The following is a 20,214-nucleotide window of genomic DNA, read 5'->3' as shown; positions in this document are numbered from 1 at the left end:
TTTCTCCGGTATCTCGAGCTTCTTTCTATTTGTACATCAATTCGAGGGGTTGAGAGGGTTGGAAATGCTGTAAACATGTCATGGGATGAGAAGAAACTGCGTTTCCAAGTTTAAAAAAAATTCCACACTTTGACAAAAATTTTTGTTGCCCTTGGCTTGAGCGTACAACTTTATTCAAAGATATTGATGTTGGTAATAATTCATTTCGAGTCCTGCGTAGGTACATGCTTTCAGCGGTGACCTAATCTGAAAAAAAAAATAAAATTGAAAAATGAACAACACAACGATAATGGTAATAATCCAGTGCGGAAAGGATATGACGAGCGAGGAGGAAGGAGTTCTAGTTGATGGTGTCATGCTGGTGTAACATCATGCTCCGATGCTGATGTTGGACACGGTGGCGTCACTCTGAGAAAGTGTCTCCGACTAATACTTGTAAAAAATCACCTTCTGAGCAGCTCAAATTCTTCCTCTTCGTTGCCATTTTTGTTTAGATATAATACAAAAATGGTTTCTATCGAATTGTTGGATGAAATCGCGTGTAATGGACCTGTCGTATAACTCCTTGAATTTTTTTCTCTTCTACCATGACTCACATCGGTAATTATCATTTTACCATGTTCGCAGATGATGACTGACAGCCAATTCAATCCGCGCGTTTGGGACGACACCGATCTGTTCAGTCGAGCTTCATCGCAGTTCTAACCGAAACGAGATCTTTTCGAACGTCGATGCTGTGCGATGAAAATTTTCCACAATGATTGTACAACCACTGTATTTAACATCTGAAATGTACTCTCAACAACCCTCGCAGTATGGACAAAAGCTCGAGCGTAAAAACCAGAAAAATATAAACGATTCCGGTGGGTCGAAAATCACCATCGAACTGGTGTAAAAAAGTAGTAGAACAGATTTATTCCGGTACAAAGGTTCGGTAATTACCGAATCATTGCTGAGTTCTCACAAATCTCCGACAAATCGAAAAGCTTTTATTCAATCAATCGATATAGCCAGTGTTTCTCCGGTTTCTAAACCATCGGTTTTCCTTTTATCATGGAAAATGGAAATGCGTAGAACCGGTGACGACGGTCTGTACGTTAAGATTGTGCATCCCACGTCGGATACCGCTAGTTCCCCGATAATATTGTGCGCGCGTATTTGGATAGCGTGCTGTCTACAGCCTTCGGATCGAAGGTCATGCAACGTTATCGCGATGAAAAGCGTAGCTGCAGATAAAAAAATAGTATTCAAAAGATATACCGTGCAAGGGAACTATTATGCACCAGATCACGTGCGACTGGGTAGTATTTTCGTCAACCTTTCATGCCGCGAAACTTCGCTAATTTTCGCGGCGCAATTTTTCTTCGTCGGACATTAAAAATGCCCGAGTCGTACCGCGCGGTCTCGCAATCGTTCGCATAGGTGGAATCGCGTATAGACGCGTGAGAATTTTACGAGCACGTCGAGCATTTTTTTTTTTTCCCTGGAACTCGAAACGCATCGGAAAATCCAGACACGAAATCCGTTCCGTACTTTCAATTTTTGTACGCAGAAAAATTTCGCAAGTTGATTCGTTCGCGGCGCCGTTGGCTTTTGTTCGTCAACGGTTGTGTACATCTAAATAGTGTCAATAACTGGTGATCGATGCTTTATCGATTAACGATTCGATATGCAAAAAGGTATACATACGTATGTGCATTGGTACGTGTTTCATTTCACATGGTGACCTGTTATTCTAAGCACGCGTTGCAGGTGGGATTACTGAGAAAATACGTTGACCAATTGGCAAAGCCATCCGATGGCAAGGAAAATCAATTACCTACACACAGAAGGAAATCGGACCGAATTTCCTCACGAGCGGTCTCAAAATAACGATCTTCGAAACGAGGGTTCGATTTTTTTCCGAAATAATGTCTGACGCGTTGAAAATTGTCATCTCAACTGCGATACCGATGGATAAAAATCCATTCACGAATAATTGATCGAAGATGGATCCTCTCCCACCTGAAATTGAGGGATCATTATGAGAGAAGGCTTATTTTGTGAAGTTTTTAGGAAAATATTCTTATAAATATCGATGTGAAGGTTGTTGATCTCGACGAATACACTCTTGAACTTACTTGAAACAAACTTTTATTTATTTTTTTGACACTTTTTACGCACCAGGTGAGACCTCGGCGAAGGTGGTGTTAGAAACTTTCTCTTCTACGTTTCTACGAAGCCTACAGAATATCTGTCCCGAATAATAAAGATGAAACGTGCAATTGCGGCTCATGCAGCTTGACATCATTCATTACTTCATCGCGATAATCATGCGAGGTTTTCCCGTGAATCGAGTGAGTCAGTCTTCAGAAGGCGTTAATTCGACAGTATCAAACTAATTTTCAATTCACTCTGACCCTGCTTGAATATAAGTATCGTGGGAGATATCTCATAGCGGATATGGTGCAGTCGATTTTACAGATCCATCCGATGTTCAAATTCTTGGCAAATTTGAACGACGATTCGTAGAGACAGATAATTCATTCTGAATTTTTTTTTTTTCTTCCATAGGAACAGGACATTTCTGATTCGGATTGAACTGCGTCATAAACCCCTATTCTTTTACCAACCCCTAAACGCGTGAGTCACGAAAAATCGCTATCCGCGTCGCTTTCGGTATTCAAGTAATCTGCAGTCGGCTTTTCGGTGGTTACCAACACGCGTGTTGGAGAAGAAAGTCGAGGGCGGGGGTGAGCCCGCGAAGGGTGAAAGTACATTTTCAATCTACATTCACAGAGTTGTGGTTTTTTAGAGAAATCTGCGCGTTTTCCATGTCCGTAAAAACCAACTTTCGGTAACATTTCAAGTTGCATTACTCGCACCCTTTGCTCGCACCCCTTTCGCATCGATCCCTTAGATTGTTGAGTGATAAAAAAAAGCACGATGCATCTTCTGCTCTACCGACGTGTTCCAAGTTCATCGAAACGTTGCAACGGCAGCACCAGACGGTTTTAGTTAGCCTCGCGGCTGGTTGTCGATTTATCCTTCACTTCCAGAATATTCGAAGCACTTGAACCAGCTTCGGGGCATTTTAACATCGGCCCGTCTGTGCAACGGCGCTGTTCGCAGTTCTCTGCAGTCCGTCGTTATCTTCACATTCCGAATTGATACTTCCCACGATATTTTTCCCATTTTTTCTCAATTATATTCTGCGGCGGTCTATGATCGACGATAGAAAAAAAAAAAAAAATAGACTCATTCGATAATCATTGGTGCGATGTTCGATTCGCGATCAAAAAATATCAACCTAGGTGAAACGACGTTCCATAGATCACGTAATAATTGGTAACGAAAGACACTTTAATCTATTGCTATTATACACCCCATGCATTGTAGCATCGTAATTATTATCATTCATAGACAATTATATCAAAAACGAAAAAAACGTTGCTTTCAAATTCAACGCTTTCGGCTCTACCTATTATAAGTTATCGCCTTTTCAGATTATTTTATCATAGTATTATTATTGTTATTGTTATTATCATCATCGTTATTATTACGCATATTACGTAGATGTATACTATACAATTTGTGAATGATTTATAATAAATCTTGATTTGTTAAACAATTTGATGCAATTGATTTCGTATATTATGTATTCCTATACGTATAATGGGGTGGGTTAAAAGAAAGTTTTTTTTTTTATTCTTTTAGCATGTGGACAGAATTTGGACCTCATGAAAAAAGAAACTTTTTCAAATGTGGAAAAAATTTTTTACTTGATATTTTGAAGTAGCTAACTCGTTTTTTGAATGATGGGGGGTGCTGCCAGCAAAAAAATTTTTTCCACTCAGTGATTACTCGATCGATTGCATGAGTAGATGATTTTGGCTTTCAGATTTGGATTCCTGAGCTGATTATATGTGAGACTACTCTTGAAGAAGCAAAAAAAATCGATATTTGAGCAAAATATAAAACATTCTTTTAATTGGATTTAATATGCTTTTCTTACGTATTTTGACCTCAGGAATCCGAATCTGAAAGAAAAATTCATCGATCTCTAAAATTGACCGAGTGATCGCTAATTTTCAGCTTTTTGGGGTCAAAAATAAAAAATTGATTTTTTAGTCTATCTCAATGTAATTTGAGCTCAGGAATCCGAATCTGAAAGAAAAATTGGTCTTTCTTCAAAAATTACCGAGTTATCTTCATTTTTTCGCATTTTTTGGTACAAATTTGAGGATATCTCGAAGGGAAAAAATCGTAGCTCAATTTAGACAACGGATTCGTGTTCCTGAGGTCAAAATACGTAAGAAAAGTGCCATACGATCAATTTTTAAAAATAAAAATTTTTGGCCAAAATTTGAGATTTTTCCAAGGGGTACCCCTTACGATTTTTTCAAATTTTGGCCAAAAATTTTTATTTTTTAAAATTGATCGTATGGCACTTTTCTTATGTAGTTTGACCTCACGAACACGAATCCGTTGTCTAAATTGAGCTACGATTTTTTCCCTTCGAGATATCCTCAAATTTATGCCAAAAAATGCGAAAAAATGAGGATAACTCGGTCATTTTTTAAGATAGATCAATTCTTCTTTCGGATTCGGATTCCTGAGCTTAAATTACATTAAGATAGACTAAAAAATCAATTTTTAATTTTTGACCCCAAAAAGCTGAAAATTGGCGATAACTCGGTCAATTTTAAAGATTGATTAATTTTTCTTCCAGATTCGGATTCCTGAGGTCAAAATACGTAAGAAAAGCATATTAAATACAATTAAAAGAATGTTTTATATCTTGCTCAAATATCGATTTTTTTTTGCTTCTTCAAAAGTAGTCTCACATGTAATCAGCTCAGGAATTCAAATCTGAAAGCCAAAATCATCTACTGGAGCAATGAATCGAGTAATCATTAGGTGGAAAAAATTTCCTTTTTTTATAAGGTACAAATTTTGTCCCCACGCTAAGAAAATTAAAAAAAAATTCTCCCAACCCACCCCAATGTATAAGCACCCTTCAACAGATCGATGTGTAACGATTGTTAATATTATTTTCATTATTTTTGTCGTAGATAAGTATGACGTGTTATCTGGATATTAGGACTGGATATGTATATTTATTGAGTGGATATAAAACACGTCAAACTTGGCGGTAATTAAAATTTCAATATATTAATTGCCCAGAGCCAGTTCGTGTGGCCGGAGTATTGAACGAAATTCGTAATCCACTATCCTAATCCACGTTCGCTTGATTCGTATCTTTTTTTTTCTCTTTCGAATTTTGGTATCTATCAACCGTTCTCGAGGTCGCTACCGGAATCCACTTGTAGAAAGTAAAATTTATTTATGTGATTTATACGAAAGCGTCTACTTATGCTGTTCCGTTACTGTTACACACCTACCAAAAAAAACAAATCTTGAAATACTATTTCAAAGACAACGTCATCGAATCCGGAATTCAACCCGTTACGAGAAACAATATCTGTAGATTAAAGAGTGAAGGGAAATAAGAGGAGAAGGGAGCAGACGGCTCTGAGCAAGTTCAAGACCAGATAACTGTAACGGTTATACATATACGGATCAGACGTATCTTATGTAGAAACAAACAAAGAACCGTGAAGATGAACTCGGATTTTTTGCAGCAATTTTTCTCTCCTGTTGTAGGTTTGAAAAAAATAAGATTAAAAAAAATTGCTGCGTGGAACCGTGACGATGAGATAGTTTGACTCGTAATTACCAACGGTTTTTGAATTCGTCAAATAACGAATCGAAATTCAGGCGATGAAGTACATCCAAAGTGTCGATGAAAAGACGAAATATTCAACCCAAAAATTATAGTACGTGGTGGACGACTGAAAAACGTGACCAAAAATACACACGTTAAAAGGATTACCATTATGTATTCACCTTTCAAACTCCGCATGATTTACGCTGGCTTATATTTTAGTTGCGTGTGTGCCAAATATTGTGGAAAAATCTATGCACCAAAAATTTTGGTCCCAATTTGCATGTGAAAGGGTCATGTATCAGCATGCGTAATAATCACCTTCTAAGCGCAGAGGTAGGTGAGCACCTCACCCTTCTGCCTGACGCGTGAGATGAATTTTTTCTCGATACTTCTTTTGATTTCGTTCCATTCATAATTTACAAGAAACAATTAGCGATACTCGCCCCCGCTGTGTCCACTTTTGGTTTTGGGAAATAATACTGAGACCCGAAAGCGACTGAAGCACACTTCCAAAAACCGTGAGGATCTTAGCGACCCTAGAAGATCCGATAGGTTTCTGTGTGGATCTGGATCTGATTAATGCGTGTCGAATAAAACTTGGAATTCACCCCAGAAACCCATAGCCTATATTCCGCTGCGAGGATGTGCATCTGCTATACATTGGAATAACGGTACAAACTTGAATATTATATAGGTATCGGGCAAATCGATGGCACCGCTACGCGGCTGTTGTTGGTTACGCGAAAAAAGGTTTCAGCATTTTAGCTTGCCGTATTATCGAGGGCTTGGGCAACGATTCACCTCAAAATGTAAGGAAGGATCAGCGAAAAATTCTTCTAGAATGCTGTCGTATTTGAATATTCAATTATCGAAAGAAATCCAATAGATGGAAAATAAAAAAAAAAAAAGAATTCGTCAACATCTTCGCTCATCTACGTGTCAGAATTGCATATAGCGGCGTACCTACTTAGCCGTGAGTAAAATGAAATTATTGAAATTTCTATTGTTAATGTTTCCAACCCACTTATTTCTTGTGCGTATATGCAGATGTGCAGCGATCGCGTCGACTGCGTGTTAGAAACAAAAGATTCTTCGGCGCATAAGGTGTGACGATCACATGGCTGATGGGATTGACGTTGTCGAAATATGTTCTTTCTCTATTTTTTTTTTTTTTTACCTTTTCGCATCGATCTCTATTATGAGAATTCCAATCAATCAAACGATTCGCATGACTATGGCACATGAAAAGTACGCTTCACGTGTGAACTGTTGTCGCCACCGATAGAGAAGTGACGCATTTACACCCAGGAAATAGAAGAAAGAAATAAAAGAATTCCAGTTGCATAACATTTGCTAATGATAAGGAGTAAAGGTGGAATAGGCACAGCGATCGACGTGGGAAATTGCTTTTCCGTCGCACGAATGAAGCCAGGCCCTATGGGCGATGTACGGATGAAACGAAACGAATTTCGTGCAGAAATTTTGTTCTTTTTGTTTTTTTAACTTCTTTGAGATCGCCCCTAGAAAAAAACTAACGATATATTCGTTAAAAAGGTGATGGTCACCCGAGAAAATAGCCGCGATTTCGATTCACGATGGCAAAAATGGAAAAGGCCCGCTCTTTTTTGTCTGAGTTCAGAGGCGATTCGAGATGAAAGAAATGAGCGAAAAATTTGTCACCACAATCTCGAGACTCGATTCGAACGAATCGCCCGAGGTGAATTGCACGGGCACACGAATATTTTTATCTCCGTCTCATCACACCGTCTAAACCCACGTCTGACTCTACTTTCGAAAAGTAGTACGAACAAACACGTACCTACGTGATCTAACGTCGAACAAACGATGAATAGAACGTTATGCGGCAACAAAAAAACTCAACAGCAAGTCCCATTTTTCAACGTTATACCTATGTAGCTTACGAGTTCTCTAAAGATTCGAAACTCCGATGTAAGTCGGCCTGTGATAATTGATAGTCATCGGGATATTCCTTCACCAATAATTACTCAATGTCTTCCAGTGAACGTTTGTTCAAATCTTTACACATCTGATGTCTCGAACTCGTTTGCAACGTCGGAGGCTATTATTCAACCGCGATTCTGGGGCATTTTCAGAATGCTTAACCATTTCAATTCATCAATGATACAGCCTAAGAAAAAAAAAAGTCATCTTTCGACTGACCTTGTGGTCGAGATTATTTTTGAGGATCCTGATCCCGAGGTTGCTGTACTACGTGCTTCCAGTGGCACGTCGGCACGCGTATGGGGCATCCCATGTCAAAGGGGCCACTTTTTTCAAAATATTTTTCGAACTCGACGTCAATTTTTCCAGATTCGGATTCCCGAGATCAAAATAAATGAGAATAGCATAGAATACTCGATACGAAAAATTGCTGAATCGATACTACGCACATTTTCGGTTTCAATTATTCGGTCGTGAATTATTTTTCATCTTCCCTCTTCAGACAATGTTATGCAATCCGACGTCGAGAACCTGGTGAATAACTATTCGTTAGAGTAAATAAGTTCGCGTGTGCCGAGCATTACATCCGTCATGATCTAATGTTTGTGTGAGAATGTCAAGACTGTTGGATCAATGATAAAGTTTCAACAAATATTAAAGCTCGGTTCATTGACGGAAAATATTCGAAAATCAATGGGAAACCAAATTTTTCCTCTTCTTATTTGCCATCTGTTTAACATTTTTGTGTTGAAACGAATCGATAGCGGAATTCTCCAAATTCCCACCGAGTCTAATTTTTGTCTGCGGCGTCGAGCGAATTTCGCTCGCGGAAAAGCTAATCGAAGCTTTTACCCTTTAAGGTGTGTAAAGCGCGAGATGGAGACGGGTACCATGACTCGTGAAAAATCTCGTCTTCTGATCTCGTGACACGCTTTCTCTTTCGGCTATTCGATTATTGATCGTCACTTACATGGTAATGATTAATTTTCCACGGATGGATATGTGCGCGTAGCTTCACCGGGGGAAATATCAACGAGGGCATTAGCAGAAGAGGCGATATAATAAGTTAACATGCATCTGATCAGACCGACCCAAGATTCATTAGACCGTTGAATTACGTATGCGCCTTACTTAGCATACGGACACTGTTTCATTATACATACGTTACAAGCCTAATACAACCTAAGCTTGTGCACATCGAGCGTTATCCGCCGCGAGCTAATTTTCATTTTTTCTTCTTTTACATTTTCAAAACACGCTTACTATGTAGCAAGTCGCGACGCTGTGAAACAGGTGGCGTTTGCAGAGTTATTTTCAGTCAGAGCAATTATCAACGATTAATCGACGAGTTATTACTGAATGTAGAAGTTCTTTCTTTCGATTTTTTTCTTTCTTTTCTTTGTTTCGTCCCAACAAATGGTGGAAAGTTGTTGCTGCACTTGAGGTTATATAGTTCGAGGCTGTGAACTCGTGCGTAATACGAACGCACAGAATTCAAAAGCACTTATGCACTTTCAATGTTAATAGGTTACGGTTCAATGCTGCAAATACTGCATTAATCCGTATTAATGAATAAATTTTTTTTTTTTCTTCTTTCCGCTCTCCGATTTGTCAGCAATTGGACTTGTAGGAAGTGTACAGGCAGGAATCCGATGGATTTTGGAAAAAGCTATAAATTCATCGATTTCTTAATTATTTTGGATCGCGTCTTCGCTAGCTGCATTCTTACGTCTGAAGGTGCAACCAGTTCGGGTGAAATTTCCAGAAAAACCGATTCCACGGTACGGGGGCACACCCAGTAAATAATCCGTGGAAACACGAGACCATCGTGTGATCTCGGGACTCATACCTCGAAGTTTATACCGCACAAATATTTAACCGGTATAACGCAGATGTTGTTGACCGCGGTTCGCAATTATACGTGCGTCTGACTATCCGTGGAAACAATGACTAACTATCGGACTCTCAAGGTTCGGAGGGATATATTTTCTTTTTTTTTTTTTCTCTCCAAAATGGAAATACTATCGTTACTATATCGGGGGACACACCGCAGTCTTACGTTAAATTCATCTTCGCTCAGACGAACGCGGAAAAACGCACGCCCGGGTGAAACGCACGTGTAATAGATTAATTATTTAAATAAGTTTTAATTATTCTTATTGAGTATGACGAGTCACGTGTGACGTACTGTAATATTTATGGTATCATTCGAGTGATCCAGTTTTAGAATTGAAATTTTTTTAATTTCATTCCCAGCTCGTTTCGTACGGGTTCAGTTACTACGATTCGTTAAATTTTTTTTTTTCATCTCAATTTCTCATTCCGTCGCTTGTTCTCTCATCCGTCCGTCGTCTCCTTTTAGTTTCGCCCTTTCCCAACCTTGCTCGGAGTTCAAGTCCAGGTTAGTAATTCCGAGTACCCACGTAGACCACGACGACGTTCTCAATTCCAAAAGAGACGAAACCTTCAGATGACCGGGCGACGGGATGAATATATAGACGTGCAAGAAATAACTAACGAGGGAACAACCAAAATCCGCGGCTCCCTACATAATTTTTTTGCTTCTCGCACGATCCGTGGAATCTTCAACCTTCCGCTGATATTTCTATCGCGCAAATGTGATCTGGAAATTGTTAATTCAAAAAAAAAAAAAAAAGGAAAAAAAAGTAACGAAAAAACAAATTCTGACTCATAAGAAAAATTATTCATCTATGCATTAGCTTATAACGTTCAATATGCGACGGTTATGAACGGGTGCATCGCTTCAACCTTTTGTAACCTAATTTTCAATTCACTATTTCAATCGACGTCCATTTGTTTGAGTATTTTTTTTTTCTCTTCTACTTCCTTACTCCGTTCATGACACTTTGCTATTGAAAGTATGATTATCATCGTACAGAAATTCCAAACAGTTCGATCGAACGATTTTATAATTTTTTGAATAGCGCGATAATTTCTGTGCTCTTATTATACTTACTTGGAAAAATGTTCAACGAAAGTTGATCACCTTACGTAAATACGATGTAGATACGTATGCGAAGTCAAAAATTCGTGGTTGCAATTATTGTCTTTCAGGAATGGGTATTTGTGTTGCTAACGATTTTCGTTACATCTACGGATATTTCCTTAACAATTACCTCATCCGAAGCTAGATAAGAACTACGCAAATTGAAGACTCTACCACGTATCTGAACTGAACTCGACCGACTATAATTTTCTATTTGTTCTGAATCAGAATTTGAAAAAACTTCCAAACCTGGCATCTTGTGAATCTCCAAAGTATCTATCGAGAATCACTTCGAAAAATCCCAAAAATCTTCCCGAACCGATTAATTTTTTTTTTATTTTCTAAAAACTGCATTTACCGAGGTGTCCATTTTTCTTTCTCATCCTACGATGACGAGCTACGATGCTTCTTTTCTTTTCGTGAACAAAAATCTCACGCACAACTTTTTCTGTACAATCGGTGGAAAAATAATAAACTCATAGGTGATGATGGTCGTTGAGTCAAACATTGCGATTGAATTGAAACTGATCTGCCTCCTCCACTCGTATTCAGGAGTATTCGAGGAAAAGTGTCGGTCTACTTTGGAAATTCTAGTTCGAGCCACACGGAGACCGAGCAAAATATGTGGACGCGTGTAAGCGCTGCAGAAATCTTTTGCCAATAGTAGAAAAAAACGAAAAAAGAGTATCAAAAAAACCTGGCGCAGTTGATAGAAAAATAAATGACACGATGATCACGAAACAGAAAACCGCATAACATACCGATGGAATGTGTGTAGATTGAACGATGCGATGAAAAAGTAGGGGAAATTCATTCTCGAGTAAAAGATGAAGATATCCCCAGCTTGTGCGGATAGTTCCTTGCCGATTGTCACTGCGGCGTTGGAAAAGGAGGAGAAGGAGGAGGACGAAAAGGAGAAAGAGGGGAAGTAGGAGAAAAGGAGAGAACGATCGGAGGGGGACGTACGCTGCAGCATTCGAACCTTATCTTATTTCACTTCTTGCAAAGAGGGGCGGCTCGTTTCATTTTTACTTGCGGGGAGTAGAGCGAAGCTAATAAATGGGCTACCTGCTCAGGTACTTTACAGTGAACTCTGAAACTTGAAGACGTGCTCTTCTGCCACTCCGCCGCAGGTCAACCGGTGGAATTATTTCAAACAATTCGCGTTTTCAACCCCGCTACGTAGTCCACCGGCATTACTGTCGCAGCGATCGTTTCTAAAAACGCGTAGTGTGCCCTGCGCCGAATATCAATTTTAGCAGAATACACACACACACACACACACCAAGTAAGTGTCACCCTTATCTTTCCCGATGGTAAAAAAAATTCAAAAACAGCCAATTTTTTTTTTTTTCTTCAAATTTATCGTTGAAAGAAATGTTACGTAGATTACATAATGAAGGGTCATTACGTACCCTCTACCCGGGACGATGATGACATATTCTGTGAGATTTTATCGCACGGAAGAGTGCGGAAGATATAAAATCTATGTATACCCATAGTTCGACGCGTATTCGTGAGACCGTGTAATCACTTGGAATAATGCGCATCCTTTATCCTTAAACATGTGTCTTGGAGAGTATAGGAAAATTAGGTTAATAAACCGTATCAAGATTTCTAGTTTGAAACTCACTAATCCATGTCTACGACACATAATGCGTTACAGCGATACGCTGCACCGGGCTCATATAGTTGGCCGAGAAATGCATCTCCCTTACGCGACGGATACGGACGTTTGCCGTATAATAGGCGTGATTATATCGAGAAATCGTCGTGAAAAAGCCGTCAAGGAATCAATAATTATACTCACAGGTCTGATCCCGTGTTTGAAATTTTTAATGCAATAATTGGGCGGTTAGAAATCAATTACATCCGCGCTGATCGTCGGGTTTGGATTCGTTTTCCCTTTCGATCGGTTTGACTCCTCCGCCGTCGATGTATTCGATTCTTGGACGTTCTTATTCAACCCTCAGACGGAGATTATTCTGTGTACAAAATTTTTATTGTAAGAATTACGTTAACTTTGAATCAAAAGTTTTCGGAATTTTGGAACGTTTTCGTTTCGATTTGACAAACGGAAAAAAAAATCGAGCCGAAATACCGATGGCTGGGACGTGAGCCGCAGAGAAGAATCGCGAACGCGTGATTCTAACGCGTTTACATTTAATGTACAAGTTAGGAATGGAGGTATCATTACGATAAATTATAGAGGGTTTAGAAAGTCCTGATGTTTCAGAGAAAATAATATCTATTTGTATAATATTGTATCATCAATTACCGTGGACTATAATTCTAAATTTCTTAATTTGAGAAATTTTTGTCAAATATTACGAAATCTACTGTAACTTATCGCTGTCATAATGTATTTTGATACAATCGCTTCAACAGCTTAACGCGCGTTTATTAAAGTCGCTCCAATTATTTCAATTTATTTGTGCGAGTCGACCGAATGGGACGATTTTTTATTCGAAAATTTCATCAAAGATACTCCATCTCACACTTGTTTCTGAAATAGAATTTCCAAGTAGTTCGGTCTCGCCTTTACACAGTGCCGAATTTAATCGCGTAATTATTTTTCTCAAATAATTCAATCTCACTCTTTATGGCGGATGAACAGTCCGGGACCCCCGTCTCCTAAAACGTCGTTAAGTTTTCGTAAATTTTCTGAGATCGAGTCGATATGCCGACTAAATTTCGCGTTCGTCGTCGGATGAAGTAACGACGTTACGATAATCTTCGCGAAGCTATGAGAAATTTTTGTACGTTTGTGCAATTCACCTGTGCAATTCGTACCGTAATTGAAATAAAACTATTTCCCGGACGTCGATAAGTGGCCTTTCATTTCACAATATCGGCTCACATCGGTTTTGGTGACGCTAAAAACGGCGAAATTTTTAATCGGTAACATACTATAATCTACAAATCGCGGTGCATGTAATGAGAAGATAAACGCAATGAGTTGTGACATAAGCCTGACGAAAACGAAAAAATAAAATAAATAAATAAAAAAAGAATCACTTCTCTCGTTTCAACTCTGCAGGCGATTAGTTTCGGCTATCCGGTACACACGTATATTATTTCGTATAAACTTGCTGCAAGTTGAATTCCTCCGTCGAGAATGAAACTGAAAATGATAACGTTATTCTACGTTTAACGGAACAAGGCGAGCAAAAAGTGCTCATCATAAATCGTAAGATTATTCGCGGGGCTGATTATTTTTTGAATAATCGAAATCCGGTCCTTCTGATTATTATTTGATGCGAGAGAATCCGTTGCGGTCGAGATCCTCGCCGTTGCGGTGACGTGGTCCATGTACAATACAGGAGTAAGGTATAAGAATGTAGTATGTACGACATCGTTGACAGTGACCCCAAAGACGCTATGACCTCCTTTTCGAAAACCTGTTTCCATCGCGAGATCATTTAACTTCCGCAATCTCCAGCTGTCGACTATATTCGTATTTGTATGCCAGGTCCCGTTTTTTTTAAAAATACACGCACATTCATCCAGCGACCGATACAAATCGTATACCGATGTACGGATAATTTTTAAGTTCGTTCAACGATGGGTGTGAATAATTTTACTTTTACCGAACTACCTGTTCGTTCGTGTGTCGGGTCATCGACACCTGCAGTTACGGCTAAACGGTTACAGATTTTCATTTTTACAATTCAAACCGGTCCAGGCGAACGCTCGAATTCTAAATTCTCTTCCTCGTCCAGTTGACCCGATTGCCGGGTGAAAAAAAAAGACGGATTTCAGAGGACAATGCAAAAACTGTTGTTAAAAGGTGCGGACTTTTTTCCGTCCATATTTCGATTGCGTGTACTTTCACGCTACTGCGAAGCGTCTGGTAATTCGAGTCGAATTTTACCACATTCGGTGGCGGCGGTTCCGAATAAATTTATTCCTCAGAGTTGGTCAGGTACCGTTTCGCTGTTTATCTTACGTCTATACCGTTCACGTGAGATTGTCATATTTAATTACTGGACCATACACCAGTGGGTCATCGACACCGATAGATATCTTTTACGAGTAGATGCAATCTCTTCCGTTTTTTTTTATCCATTTTTTTTTTCTTTTTGAGACACTCATATACCCTGTGCCCAGAGAGAAAAAAAAATACAAAACTAGCATCGAGACGTTGTTTTTGATAGTTTTAGAATTATGAATGTCGAGAAAATTCGAAAGATGTTGTGCCATTTATTCTATTTATTGAAACGTTACTCTATAGATTCGTAGTACGAGTGCAGACGACGCGAATGTGCGGAGAGTCTTTCTTTTTAACGACTTAAACGTCACCCGTTGTGCACAGCGTATTATTAATCATGTAACTACAAGCAAAGGCACTTGCTATAAGGTGTTGGAAACACTTCGAAGATCGTACGGAAATGGGTCAGTGAGGTTCGGGCTATAGAAACGCTAACGGGACTTCCTTTCAGCCTTTCAGACTATGAACAGTCGTGTAACACTTCGCGGATTGGGGTAAACTGTGCGATTTTTTTTTTCTTTCTTTCTTTCTTTCTTTCTTCCTTTTTTCTTTCCTCGGTCTTCTTTTCTCGCGTCCCTCGACGACGATCATTGCCATCGGGTCGACTGCCTCTCTCAAGATCGGAGAGTCCCGGTGTCAAATTCTATACGAATGTATGTTGATCGGTCGTCGAAGCGAATCAACGTCAGTTTTGATCTGACGGCAGTAAACGGACGATATTTATTACTCGAAAAGTAGAACGGAGGAGAGAACTGCATCCGATGACCGCGTGTGCTGCAATTTCTCCGCATAATATGCGAATAGCTGATAAAAGGCGAGAAGCATCGCGAGAATAGAAACGTCAATGGCAAGGCGTATTTTCAAGGCGTGCCACGCCACGGGTCTTGTCCATTTTTTTTTCCCTCGCATTTTCAAAATTTTGTGTCCACCTCACGTCGTCGCGGAAATTCAAAGATCTCGTTAACGGTTATTTCGCATCGAATTAAACGAACAGCCATCAAAGTGAAGGTGGTAATTATCGTCAATTCATCTGCACTTCATGACGGATTCGTGTCGTCATAGTTCAACGATTAGACGCATCGCCTCGATCGTCAATCATGGGACTTTCATTTCAACGGGAATTGCGATAAGCGACCAACATTTTACACGGCTATAGCCTCGTTTGATTATCATACAATGAATTTGATTGGTATTATAAGCGCCGCCCTTCTCACCCCTCGAAAAGAAAATTCTAAGTACGATTGATTGCACGTTCTTTTTATCCACGTTAAACTGCACTATCGAAATTCAAAATTGTAAAATTTACTTGGTGACTAAAAGATTTTTTTCCCATTCGAATTTCAGATTAACGAGAATGGCGCCGAACTTGTTGGGTAGTACGGCGACGCTGTTTCTAGAAGCGACACAGGAGGACGTTAGACAATCAAAAAAATCGACGGAACCAACGCCATCGACGCCGAAGACTGTGGCAAAAAAAAGCGAATCAAATGAAACAACTTACGAGTGGAAAATAGTCTGGCACAATGTGATCGCATTTTTGTACCTTCACCTCGGCGCTCTGTACGGGATCTACCTGTTCTTCGTGAGCGCGAAACTCCTCACCTTTGTCTGGAGTGAGCTGAATTCCCAAAAAAATTCTGAAATACTTATTCCAGCGATAAGAATCCCGGAATAACAATTATCCGCTTTATTTTTTTCAACTAGCTATGACGGTGGCGTCAACCGGTGCGGTGGGAATCACGGCAGGAGCTCATCGACTTTGGGCGCACAGAGCTTACAAAGCGAAATGGCCTCTTCGCGTTCTTCTAATGATATGCCAAACGATGGCTTTCCAGGTAAGGAAAATTTTCGAAATACAAAAAAGATTCGATAACAAGGTAATTTATCTCGATGATTTACGCGCGTCGCCGCCGTACATAGAGAAGATCAAGGACAGTTAAAAAATCGCCATAGAAAGTCCGACTCCCATCACAACTGACGTTAATCAAATGATGAAATCGTCAACAGATTTCTCTGCTTTTATGTCAATCCATTGTAGCTTCACGCGAATTTTCTTTACGATTCGAAAGTCACGATCCGACGAGACGGACGAACGATCCGCGAATTCTCTTCTGAACCGACAAATATTTCCAACACATCCCTTCACAGCGTTAAATGTCTGGAACAAAAATCACCCCGCCCCATATTGATCCGATATTTTCCATTTTTCGTTCAGAACCACCTGAGCGAATGGGTTCGGGATCACCGTGTCCACCACAAATTCACAGACACGAACGCCGACCCTCACAACGCGAAGAGGGGCTTCTTTTTCTCTCACATAGGGTGGTTACTGGTCCGCAAGCACCCGGACGTCATCACGAAAGGAGCTACTGTGGATGTCAGTGATCTGGAAAAGGACCCAGTTGTCGTCTGGCAAAGAAGGTATCTCATACGAGCCCGTGTCACAAAGCGATATTCGTTACTCGAGTTACGAAATTTTCACGCTACCGCAGATGCTGGTAAAAAATTTGTTGACCCCTCGACAACCGTGTGTAGTTCCGACGTCGTCGCGAGTCATACATAAGTGGTGCAGCACACATAATATATTCCGCGGCTTCATTTCGCTCGGTAGTCGCCTCCGGGCAACGCGGCAACTGCAACTATCATTTCGTTTGAATAGCCTCTTACACCGTAATTAGAAACTTTCGTAACCTACGGTAATTTACAACAGATTTTAACCAGCAATTTTTCATCACGCTAAGCAAAATTGCAAACACGACGATCGTCGAGTTCCAGTAAACGGATGCGACCCGCTTGGTTCATTTACGTGTACGAGCTCGCTTTTTTCTATCTCGGCAGAAAAACATATACCCGCGAACGATCTCCTCCAGTCGGAATTATTTTTCCTCCACACATTTTCACACAACCAATTTTTCTCTTTCAGACTCTACGTGATACTGATGCCCGTATTTTGTTTCCTCATACCGACGTGGGTGCCCTGTCACTTTTGGGGAGAAACAGCGATGAATTCTTGGTACTGCGCGGCCGTATTTCGTTACACCCTGTCTCTGAACTTGACTTGGTTGGTGAATTCAGCGGCCCATATCTGGGGCATGAAACCGTACGACGAGTAAGCGCAATACGTATTCCCTATCATTCGCACACCGTCTACGTCTCGCGACATTCGACAATATAACGCATTTCTATTCGTTCCAGTTCGATCAGTCCAACGGACGACTTCCTCATAGCCGTCGGTGCCTTCGGCGAGGGTTGGCACAATTACCACCACGTATTCCCCTGGGATTACAAGGCGGCCGAGCTCGGCAACTATCGCGCTAATTTCTCCACGGCATTGATAGACTTCTTCGCTTGGGTCGGTTGGGCGTACGATCTGAAAAGCGTACCGATCGAAATGGTCAATAAAAGGGCGGCGCGGACCGGCGACGGATCGAGAACCCGACAGAACGAACATTACGGACATTCTCACGAGGGTGCGATATGGGGTTGGGGCGACGCCGACATGCACTCGGAAGACATTGCGGACGCTCACATAGAGAGGAAGGGGGTTTGATTCGACCGACGAACCTGTACGAACGCTTCTTCGCTCACCGCAACGCGTACCGTTTTCACAGTCTGTTTTTGTTTCTTTTGTGAACTTTTTTTTTTTTTTCAATTGCTAAAAGTCGATCCTGCAGTGCCGGATGTTTGAAGATTAGGGCATTCGAAGATCGTTTGATAACTTCAATTCATAACTCCGCTCGGGATCGATGATCGATCGTCAATGAACAAGATTTGCTTTCAGATATTATCGCTGCTACCAAAGAATCGCGCCCCGTCATATTTGTCCGAAGGTCAATGTATCTGCCATCGACGAAGATCTCATGTCCTATTCTTTCGTGTTCACCGCTCTTACAGTTTTTCGGCTTTTATCTAACGTACAGGTTTTATCGGTCGCACGATTAAACTTCCTGCATTTAATCTGATAGACAAATCGGCACTGCAACTCCGAATATGATTCGATATTTAGAATTCGATCAATCGAGGGTATGAAAAGTATATATACAGTACTACGCTAGACGTACAAAATATATGTGCGATATAATGCATTGTACAAGTATTATAAAATTCGCGTATTCAAACGGAATGTTTATTGTTAGTCAAACAGGTGCGAAGATTATCGCTAACGAGGATAGAAAAAAAAAAAAAAACAAATCGCGAAAGATGATAATCTGAAAATAAAATATTAAACAGATACATCGGAGAAAAAAAATTAATTAACGATAAGCGGAATAAAAGAGTTAAAAAAATTAACATTGATTCGTGGTTTGCGTACAACTATTATGTGTATCGTGTGTATGTATACACTTAGAAATTTTGCCTTATCAATAATTGTGATAAAAGCCGGGAAGTAATTGTTTTTTTTTTTATTTTTTTTTTTTTACTTTGTTCTCTGGTTTGGTTCACGTGAATCGGAAAAAGGCCTTTCTATTATAATGCAACGTTCTCGTGCATATTAATATACAAATATACCATGCAATAGTTATCGTCGTGTGTCTGTAGATGAAGATATTTAGAAAAATATTGATCAGAACTTCAACGCATTTAGATAACCTCGATTCAAACGAAAGATGTCAATTCAATGCTCAAAATCTACCTGACCTTCGTCTCGAGTGGGGAAAAAAAAATTGATTCACACTATATACAATTATATACAACTAGCTTAAGCAAAAAAGTTCAATCGACTAACCCACGTCAATTGCAGAGAGTACGAAATTCGCTGATTGGAATTTGAACGGCTTCGATGAAACGTAGGATTTTTGTAGAACGTCGCGCAAATTTACCGTACTAATTTTAAGAATAATTTTTCTCGCGCGAACAATAGACGATCAAACGTTCGAATAGGAATGCTGATTTTTTATTCTATATTTACTGTAGATATACGTATACGATAATTATTTGAACGCGAAGATTGAATTATATTTCGCATAGGATATACGCACACGATCAATTATGTCTTCGTAACATAGCTAATATTATCTATTATAATATACCATAGTAAAAGTGATAAAAAAAAAAACTTCGGTCTAGATTTTCTCTGTTTAATAATTTATAATGTAGTTATGATCGACTAATGATAATGATTTTATACTTTGATATATCCTCATCTTATAACGTGTACAACGTACCGCAGGTGGGTAGGATTGTTCTATCGGTTTCGAATATGAATCTTTTCATTCATTTGTAAGTAAATTATTGTTATTATAACATCATTGTTTTTATCAACCTATTCATCCGTCCTATCCTCCCCAAAAATCACTAACCCAATATTCGATCGATTCGTCTGGTGAGAATTTTTGGTTGACTCCAAATACATATAATTTGAAAATGTTCAGACAGAAAAGTGTTTCGAATTATTTCATCCTCTGAAAAACAACCATATGCCATAGGAAAGTTTAATCGCGAGCTGATACAAAAATTTTTACACATTTTTGTGCATAATTTCATCAGCACAGGTTGTACACTTTATCAGAATAACCATATAGATAATTACTATCACGAGCGTAA

General features: G+C 39.6%; 1 protein-coding gene across 3 annotated transcripts; it reads left to right on the top strand.

The window, feature by feature from the left end:
* The first annotated feature begins 3,122 nt into the window (after positions 1 to 3,122).
* On the top strand, positions 3,123 to 19,914 carry LOC105687797 (acyl-CoA Delta-9 desaturase-like). Of its 3 annotated transcripts, none has more exons than XM_048657345.1 (6): positions 3,123 to 3,327; positions 16,015 to 16,283; positions 16,375 to 16,505; positions 16,886 to 17,091; positions 17,594 to 17,779; positions 17,866 to 19,914. In XM_048657345.1, the coding sequence occupies exons 2-6, from the start codon at positions 16,025 to 16,027 to the stop codon at positions 18,218 to 18,220; spliced, it is 1,137 nt and encodes a 378-aa protein (XP_048513302.1). In that variant the 5' UTR covers positions 3,123 to 3,327; positions 16,015 to 16,024; the 3' UTR covers positions 18,221 to 19,914. The 3 variants fall into 3 exon arrangements, with proteins under 3 accessions (XP_048513302.1, XP_012259113.2, XP_048513301.1); XM_012403690.3 differs by lacking the exon at positions 3,123 to 3,327 and adding an exon at positions 11,744 to 11,967; XM_048657344.1 differs by lacking the exon at positions 3,123 to 3,327 and adding an exon at positions 14,925 to 15,905.
* Positions 19,915 to 20,214: the final 300 nt, after the last annotated feature.

Source organism: Athalia rosae, chromosome 6 (genome assembly GCF_917208135.1).
Source record: "Athalia rosae chromosome 6, iyAthRosa1.1, whole genome shotgun sequence".
NCBI classification, from domain to species: Eukaryota; Metazoa; Arthropoda; class Insecta; order Hymenoptera; family Athaliidae; genus Athalia; species Athalia rosae.
Note: the sequence above shows the minus strand (reverse complement) of the source record. Positions and strands in the feature narration are given on the sequence as shown.

Excerpts from the sequence above, each read along its gene's own strand:
- LOC105687797 (XM_048657344.1), top strand. The coding sequence starts at position 15,847 with ATGAATTTGATTGGTATTATAAGCGCCGCCCTTCTCACCCCTCGAAAA. Across the intron at positions 17,092-17,593 it reads GTTGTCGTCTGGCAAAGAAG|ACTCTACGTGATACTGATGC; the intron begins GTATCTCATACG and ends TTTCTCTTTCAG. Across the intron at positions 17,780-17,865 it reads GGCATGAAACCGTACGACGA|TTCGATCAGTCCAACGGACG; the intron begins GTAAGCGCAATA and ends TATTCGTTCCAG.